Below are 9,132 nucleotides of genomic sequence, written 5' to 3'. Positions count from 1 at the left end.
CATGCCCTAACCTGTTACTAAGATATACTTCGTGTGAAAATGGGAGAACTAGAGCTAACATTCTCTTAAAACAAAGTAAAATTTCAAAAGAAAGGATTCAGATTCACAATCCTGAGATTTTTATAGTTTACTATACTGTCCACTGATACCCGTTAAACGTTATGACACAGATTCTTCCCTCTGATAACAAGATTTCTCAATTTCCCTTTAAGACAGGAGGAGTTGTGTGCAAGTATCCGAGGGCAGAATATAGACATCTAATTTAAGATTGGTGTAAAGCATCAGGAGACATTAGTTCTTCTCCCCAGCTTTATTACTTGCAGAAATAGAACAACGTGAAAGGCAGCAGAAAACGCAACCTGGGATCAAGAATTCAAGTCGTCATTGCTGGAACCATGAAGAATCTGTCATTCTAAAATAACTTTTTTCCCTTTTTTCTTTCAGAACAAGCATATGGATCTGGTGTCTACTTTAAAAAGAGCCCCAGAAACCTAATAGAGGATAATGAGCAATGTGACAAGGACCATCTTATCTGTGTATTTGAGGCAGAAGTAATAACAGGCTTTTATACCAGAGGTGGGCAATCTTACATTGTGCCACCAGACTTCAAAGTAGATAGTAAAAGTACATGCAAAATTGACAGTGTAGTAGATGATGCCCAAGACCCCACTACCTTTGTAATTTTTAACAGCAAACAGGCTCTTCCAAAATATTTGCTCATTTGTCACCAGATTCAAACTGATGGTCCAGGATCTTCTTGGAACAGTAGCAAAATGGCAGGTCGGAATGTTTCAGAATTCTCGGGTACTAGAATACCACCGAACCATGAGCACAGAGGCTCTCCCAAAACAAAGTAATAGTATAACCAACAGTACTGCAGAAATAGTGCCTTCTAGGCCAGTACTGGCTGAAATATCCACATTTGTATACAATTATAACTACATACAACTTTACATTGGAGTAGGGTCCTGAATACAGTTTCTAATTCTCTTATTGGTTAAAATAGCACAGAAGTTTTATTTTTCAATATGTATCCAACACTGTGCATTTTAAAAATAGAAACCTTAGTCGAGTTTGAATTCATGTTTAGTCACGGAAATTATGTTTTTTCTATAACTGAAGCAATGCCTTATCAACACAAAATAACACTGCAAAAGAATTACAGTGCTTTTACTTAAACATTTATTTACATTGTTAATTTGATTGTTGTATTTTGAATTTAGCTGGAATACCTGTCGTAAATACCATTATACCTACAGGATCCACATTAATCAGTTGAGAAGTAATGTTTCATAGCTTCTAATGATTGCCAAATGATTTTTATTGCAGATTTAGTAGCTAGTTTTGTTGCGGTCTTATTGAAGTAAAATAAACTGGCCAGAAATAAACCAACTTGTTGCCATGTTCTGATTTCTTCTCTCAACAGGGCATTAAACACTGCTGAGTGACAATATTCAAGCCTCCCTTACCAACCAAGACAGTGTTCAACATGGCTGCCTTTGAAACAGTTTATGGGGAGGTGTGTGTGTGTGTATTTTGGGGGGTGGGAATTAAATATGAGTTTTCCAGGCTAGGACTTACATTCACCAAGGGATCACAGATAGGTTTGTCAGGTTATACTATTACTTTATGGAGGGTCCCAGAACTTTAATTTGCACTCATTTTACAGAAAGACTGAAATGCTATACACTTTAAAGTAATAATAATATAAAGTCTCTCCTTGTCCATTTTACAATGGACCTGGATTGCAGCTGGAGCTACAGGTGCAAATATTTGAAACTAGTTCCCAGGATGGGATCTGCCTTCTAGTCTTCAACTTTGGGCCACAGGGCCAAGTTCAATTTCAAGCACTGCTTTACATGAATAATTTTGATTATAAAGATGAGCTTTCAACACATTAATTTATGTACTTGCATTTATACTAGGACAACCCCCACTGCCTGGCAAGCACTGGTGAGACCGAAAGCAGTTGACCAAATGTCTTTCCCTTGATCAGTTATTATTAAACAGTATACATGTGCTTAACTGTAGTGTTAATGTAAAACCAACTCACATGACAGATAATCAAGAAACAGGCAATCAAATAGTTTACCTTTCCATTTAATTTCCACTTCCAGACTGAAAAGAAACAAGGAGCTACGGACAAAAAGGTTTTTGTATTTAGATACCATTTAACGCAGTAATTATCAACCAGGGTGCCGATGCATACTGGGGTGTCACGAGATCCTTTGAAGGGTGCTGTTCAATTTTAGCACCGTTAGGTGTAGAAACACCTACACGATTCACAAGATAAACTCAGATGTTTCAAACAGGAATCCACAGGTTAAAACCATTCGGACCTGTTGTGGTCTGAGTTTTTTTTCCAACTGAAGAATTACTCTAATATTTTGTCATAGTCAAGAATACAGCAAAAGGTAAAGAGCTGGCATTTTCCAAGGCATGCTTTGAGTCTAACAGGGGCTGTCATGAATTTCAAAACATTGAGAGCCACTGACTTAATACAGCAAATGGGGTGATTTTTAAAAGGCATCTCAGCTGTAAGTAGAGCACAGTGTTAAGCTTCAAAATACTGTTGCAATGCTAACACGCAAGATGCATCAATGTTTATTAAAGCTCACTGTATCCCACAGTTAATTTTAGATGCATTATATAACTGAATTCATAGCACTTATCTGTAATGCTCTAGGCATACAGATTATTTAAATATCTAAATTAAGTTTTAAACTCTTTCCTGGAAACTTGAAAATATATATTTCCACTTTTCTCAGTCTTTCCATTTGATAAATTCACTTCCCTCATTTCTGCTAATTTTACATGTATTTCCTTTTTTCCATATACCACCATGAAAACAGGCAGTTCTAGTTTCAAAGTGTTATTAGCTAACTGTTGGCTTTCTTATTACTTATCCAAGTGTTTCATATTATAAAATTATCTTGCAAACTTAGGTTTACTTTTTACAAAGTAAATAGTTACTTGATGAAGAAAAATCTTACACGTTACAACATATTTCAAACTACTGAGATGTTTATCTTTCCTTACCCTGCACAGTAGACTCCTATATACCCTTATTCTTAAGAGTATCCTGAAATAACAGTATATATTTCCATGTAATTACATATATATGTATATCCAAATTTTTTATACGCATATAGACATTATATATAGCTATTCTTCATTCTCCTACCAAGAATTTTAAAACAAGCATTCAAAATGTGTATGTTAGAAGAAACTGTTTTCAATGAGAAAATGTAATGGTCCATTGCTACATATACCAGCTGTTTAAAGACTGTGCAAAGCAGCTTTATCAAGAACCTCAAAACACATTCAAAGTTTAAAAGCAAAACCAAGACAAAAAGTCAAATCTTGCTACTTATTTATTTCACATTTTGTTGTAGCAAAGTGTCCCTTGTAAACAATTGATTTCAGTCCACTTTGCCGTCTTCCCTTTAGTGTTATATATTTATACAATTTACAAAAAAACTGGCAATGTATGAGGTTGTATATAATCAGACAGCTCATCTGGTCCTTGGAGAATATAATTTCATATACACTAATTAGAAAATAAAAACAGCACAAACTAAATGTACCAAGTAGTACGTATTAAAATAATTACCACAGTAATTGAAAATCCCTGATCTTTATTTCTAACACAGCCGGATTAAAGAGAGGCTACTCCACAGCCTCTGGAATTTCTCTGTCATCCACAATAAGAGTATGAATGATTCCTTCCCTTCGCTTTCCACTACTAACAGCCTTAATGCAACAATCATGATCACCAACGCTGAAGTGAGTTTCTGTTCCATCTTCTACAAATTCACCCTGGGATAAAGGAGACAGCATGTCACAGAAAAGCACTAGTATGTTTATTAACAAAATGCTGCATAATAGCCTGATTTTCAGAAGCACTGAACACACACAGGTCTAACAGGCAGAAACCTCACATGATGTACTTGGTAGCTGAAAAGCTGAGACAAGTGGTAAGTATAAACCTAAAACTTCCCAACTACGGTTTGCTTCGCCAGGAATGCTGAGCATGCAGATTTTTTTTTTTAAACAGTCAAATTGAAATCTGGTCAAGGATTTAAATGAGCAGTATCACTGACATGTTCACTGCAATTAAAAACTTGTGTGCCTAGTTCAGCCTTAGTGTACCAACTGAAATCTGTGAGGTTGCACTGGTTTACATCATGGCTAATTCTGAACATAAAGTCAATTCTGAGGACCTGGAAAAGGACCCGCAGCTTTTTCATAGATTCATAGATTAAGGTTCGGAAGGGACATAGTAGATCTTCTAGCCCGACCCCCCGCCAGGGCAGGAGAACAACAAAAAACCCCAAAAAGAGAAACGGGACTCAAATGAGTCCAGCCAGGTAGGCATCCAGCCTCTTCTTAAAGACCCCCAGGGTAGGGGCCAGCACCACTTCCCTTGGAAGTTGGTTCCAGCTCCTAGCCGCCCTAACTGTGAAGTAGTTTTTGCGGATGTCCAATCTATACCTCCTCTCCATCAACTTGTGCCCATTGCTCCTTGTTATGCCAGCGGGCGCTAGGGGAAACAGCGTCTCCCCCAAACCCTTCTGGTCCCCCCTAGTGAGTCTATAGACGGTCACCAGGTCCCCCCTCAGCCTTCTCTTGTGGAGGCTGAATAGGTTCAGGTCCCGCAGTCTCTCACTGTAGGGTCTGCCCTGTTGTCCCCGGATCATGCGGGTGGCCCTCCTCTGGACCCTCTCCATGTTGTCCACATCCCTCTTGAAATGGGGCGCACAGAACTGGACACAATACTCCAGCTGTGGCCTGACCAGCGTCGCGTAGAGGGGGAGGATCACCTCCTTGGCTCTACTCGAGATGCACCTGTGGATGCACGACAAGGTCCGGTTAGCCCTGCCAACCATGACCTCGCATTGTCGGCCCATGTTCATCTTGGAGTCAATAATGACTCCAAGATCCCTTTCTGCCTCCGTGCTCTCGAGTAAGGAGTTCCCCATTGTGTAAGTGTGCTGCTGGTTCCTACTGCCCAAGTGCAGCACCCTGCACTTGTCCGTATTAAAACGCATCCTGTTCCTGTTAGCCCACCCCTGTAACCTATCCAGATCCCTCTGCAATCTCTCCCTCCCTGCTAGCGTGCTCACCTCCCCCCAAATTTTGGTGTCATCAGCGAATTTAAACAGGTTACTTTCCACCCCATCATCCAGATCGCTGATGAAGAAAGTCCTGCCTTAACAGTTTAGTGATTCTCACCTAGAGTACTGCAGCTCAGGATCTCCCTTCCTGACCACTCCTCCCTTGCCTATTACCCAGCCTCTCTGTAAGGAGACAAACCACATACTCAGCCCTGCGCAGCTGATCCTTCCCTCCCCGCACCACTCAGCTCCTGTAAAATGAGCTGAGACTAAACTGGCATCCGTAGCAGGGATGTGTGGGGAGTGGATTGCGGCTCTGCCCCGGGCCCTAGCCCCGCACTGTCACCTCCCTGCGATCCTAACCCTGGCCACCCATCCTGCTCCCTGCCTGCCCACAGCCCCATCCCATCCATCCTGCATGCAGTGGTCCCAGGCCAGTCTCCATAGATATCCACCTGTCCTCTCTGTCCAGTGCCCCCAGTGTTGGGTGCAGGACAAAAGGGGCCAGGGCTGAACAGGATCAATTGGCACACCCCCCCTACCCCCAAGCACCAGGTGGTGTAAACAGCTGTGACAGGAGGCTCAGTCAGTACCGCACCGCATGGCCTTCAACAACTTGCCAAAACTCCTTAAGTGGCCCTCTAGCCCCCAAAATTGCCTACCCCTGATCTGTGTTATATTGAACCTCATGCCTTACTTAACAATCAGTTACTGCTAATCCAGGAAGACTGAAATCAGTAGGCTCTATGATCCATATCAGACCCTGGACCATTTCGTCTGTGTCCCCAACTCTTCCTCTACAAAACACTTCAATAAAAAAACAGTGAACAGGTAACTTCATCTCACACTGTCTGAATTACGTATTTCACCTTTAGAAAACAGAAGCCGCTTTATCAGGAAACTATTTGTCCTAGACCATATGTATTTTAGTGTTCTAACTGTGAGAAATGTCCGTTTCAACTGATAAACCAGAATACGCATCTAAAATGAATGCCTTTAAAGTTACCACACACCACTGTTTCCATTTTTTTACCGTTGCACCAGACATCCATAGTGTCCTTCTCTGTAAAAATGGGAGAAAGAGAACAAGAATGATATGCTTCTTTATAAAACAGCAAGAAAATCCCAAATGTTTTGCCATCATTTAATTATAACTCAGAAATGATCCAGATCAATTATAATGCCTGGATTACAAAATTACTCTTCATAAAAAGAGGGTGTAGGTTTACCACCATCAGGGTCAAGCCACGTTGTAGAATAAAGCCATATTTTTGCTCGTCTATGACCTTTGGCTATAAGATCTGGCTTAATCTGAATACTATCTGATGTATTCTGAAGGAAAATATTTCTGTTGAATTGTTTAAATTTTTTCTTCACTTGCTGGTCATTAAATAAAGTAACACGTTCCAAAATTCAGATTGTTACCCAACTCAAAAGTAGCTTCATTCAATACCCTCACTTTTCAGACTCTTAAATCATCTGGAAAAAATGCACCATGTCTATTAGAAAACAGAGGTATTAAAAAAGCAGTAATTTGCAATTGTTGTTTGTTGTAAAGCATGGTTATGATCTTCCTACCCAACACCACCTCCCAGGTGCTTCCATTATAGGATTCACATTGAGACTGGCCTTCTCTAGGAGTACTAATGACACTGGGCCAAATCTTGCTAGTCTTATTTATGCTGTTTAAATAACAAAGGACTAGATATGGGATTAAGATGACCCCTTACTCAGATTCTTCTCTATTCCCATCCTATTCAAGCCTGGTGCAGTTTCTGACATTAAGGCACATGCTAATTTAAAATCTCATGAAAAGGCACAATTTGACCTTGGGAAAACACAGTATTTACTAAACAGTTATTTTGAAAAACAGGCAAACTTAGAACAACAGTCATCACCTTTGGTTAAGAGTTCCTGCACGCTGACTAATGAATCTTAAGGCCAAACTAACTAGCTAACAAGCAGGTATTAACATACTCCAATGATAGGTGCAGCTTAAAATTTTAGGTAGTTTAAAATAAGCTGCATTTCTATAACTAGCACCCTTTAGGTGAAGGGTACCACCAAAGCACCTTCTCTGGTTCCTTTCACCATGGTATCCAAGTGCCTCCCAATCTGTTTTCTCACAATATTCTTGTACATAGGGAAGTGATATCAACTCCATTTTACTGGCAGGGAGCCAGGGCACAGAAATACTAATAGCCAGATTTGTAAAGTTAAACAAACAGGGATTTTTCAAAAATGCCAAGAAATCTCAGTACAAAAGAACGTGGCCAAGGCTGAAGAGGAAGTCTGATATACTGGGGACTCAAACCCAGATCTGCCAAAGGCAAGGTTAGCCACTAGACTATCCTTTCCGTTAATGCAAAAACACTTATAAAATGTACATAAGACTATATAAAGCCAGTAATATGGACCGATTCAATACTTACCTAAAACAACTCTACAGTCGATACCATCCAAGCTTAATACCCAGGTATTTGTTGTTTTTGACCTATTCTCCATATACTTCTTGAGGCTTTTGCCATCGATCTCCAAGGTGTACTCATAGGCAAAGCCACTCACTGCATCAATGTTAATGGTTGCCTTTGCTTTTGCTGCTCCTACAGTAAATGTTTCTTTACCTACTAATTTGAACATCCATTCTTTTCTTATTTCTTCCTGAGGAATAAGAAAAGAGAAAAATATGGTTAAAAAAACCCTGAACATTTTAATTTCAGTGTCAGGAAGGAGGCTAACACATTGAGCCAGAATTTGACTGTGGGCCCAGAACTTGAAAAATGTAATTAATTGAAAAAAATAATACTTTGTATTGATACAGTGCTTTTGTTCACAGATATCAAATCCATTTACAAACATTATACATGTCTTTATTGCAATGTACTGCTTATTTAACAGGAAAATAATTTTACATTTGATCAACTTTATGTTACAAATGTAAAAAGCCTTCCTTCTGCTTATTATTATGTTTAGCTGCTGCTGAGCCCCCCAGAGGTATTTTGGGTACCATGACAGGGTCAAAGAGTCAGTCCCACCAAAATAAAAAGCTCACAAACAAAATGTAAAAAATAAACAAATTTAATAATGAAGTACAAAGAAAATGCAAATGACAAAACAGTACAGATAAATCATATCAAGCAAATTATTATTTATAAAAATGTTCATTAACCCCAAAACTATCAGACTTATTAAATAAATCTCCTATATCCTCAAGTTGTCAAAAAAGCCTCTAAGAAGTGGTCAGCCTGTCATGGTAAAAGGACTTCTTACCTACATTTTAGAAACTAATTTTCAAAAAGCACTAATCAGGTATATGGGCAAGTGGGCAATTCAACAAGAACCATGTATGATTCAAGATGGAAGAGTGAAAATTCTGAGGTGGACCCAGATTGTTATACTATAGTGCCCATCTAAATAGCAAAAGCTTTTACTAAATAAGGCTAAAAATATAAACATGTTTTTAATACATTCTACTCTAATTAATATTAATATACCTATTTCTATTCCCTATTTAAGCCACATTTTAGTTAAAAACCAGATCTAATCAAACGCATAAAACTGCTAAATATGATCTCAACAAACTTTTGTTTTCACCTGTGCTGGGTTGCCAACCCAAGACAATTTTTTAATTTTTTTACTGACAAGCCGTAAACTTGTTACTGAAAACCAAACTATTTTACTGACAAAACGCAAATGTAACCCTACTGCAAGGCACTGGACAAATGGGAGGTTCGCATTTTGGGTTTAACACCAACAATATTAAAAAAGTTTGGTTATCAGTAAAAAGTTTGCAGCTTAGTAGAAAGAAAAAAAATATTGGGTGGGCAAATATTTGACTGCAGCACTGGTTTTATACAGTGGTACTCTCTCTCTCAGGGGTCCTCTACTCACCCCCATACTCTGTTGCCCTCAACTGCACCCCACACTGTGCTGCCCCCCCAACCCATATCCCGAATGGTCCCACCTTCTTGCTGGTACAGATCCCCAAAGAAGGATTACTGTCTGCCACCCTGCC

General features: G+C 39.3%; 2 protein-coding genes across 5 annotated transcripts in view; one reads left to right on the top strand and one right to left on the bottom strand.

Moving 5' to 3' along the window:
* PARP9 (poly(ADP-ribose) polymerase family member 9) overlaps positions 1-1,393 on the top strand; it is a 31,385-nt gene extending 29,992 nt beyond the window's left edge. For both annotated transcript variants that reach the window (XM_019522545.1, XM_019522546.1), the window contains exon 10: positions 445-1,393. In XM_019522545.1, the coding sequence (XP_019378090.1) occupies positions 445-857 (413 nt within the window). In that variant the 3' untranslated portion in view covers positions 858-1,393. The remainder of the gene's footprint in view (positions 1-444) is intronic.
* A 1,822-nt stretch (positions 1,394-3,215) lies between these two features.
* Positions 3,216-9,132, bottom strand: part of FAIM (Fas apoptotic inhibitory molecule) — a 17,917-nt gene continuing 12,000 nt past the window's right edge. For all 3 annotated transcript variants that reach the window (XM_019522544.1, XM_019522543.1, XM_019522542.1), the window contains exons 3-5: positions 7,550-7,778; positions 6,131-6,180; positions 3,216-3,819 (exon numbers count right to left, since the gene is read on the bottom strand). In XM_019522544.1, the coding sequence (XP_019378089.1) occupies positions 3,670-3,819; positions 6,131-6,180; positions 7,550-7,778 (429 nt within the window). In that variant the 3' untranslated portion in view covers positions 3,216-3,669. The remainder of the gene's footprint in view (positions 3,820-6,130; positions 6,181-7,549; positions 7,779-9,132) is intronic.

The sequence above is a fragment of the Gavialis gangeticus genome, unplaced genomic scaffold (genome assembly GCF_001723915.1).
Source record: "Gavialis gangeticus isolate Ggan-Ray unplaced genomic scaffold, GavGan_comp1, whole genome shotgun sequence".
Taxonomy (NCBI): domain Eukaryota; kingdom Metazoa; phylum Chordata; order Crocodylia; family Gavialidae; genus Gavialis; species Gavialis gangeticus.
The sequence above is the reverse complement of the archived record's forward strand: the minus strand, read 5'-3'. Positions and strand labels throughout refer to the sequence as shown.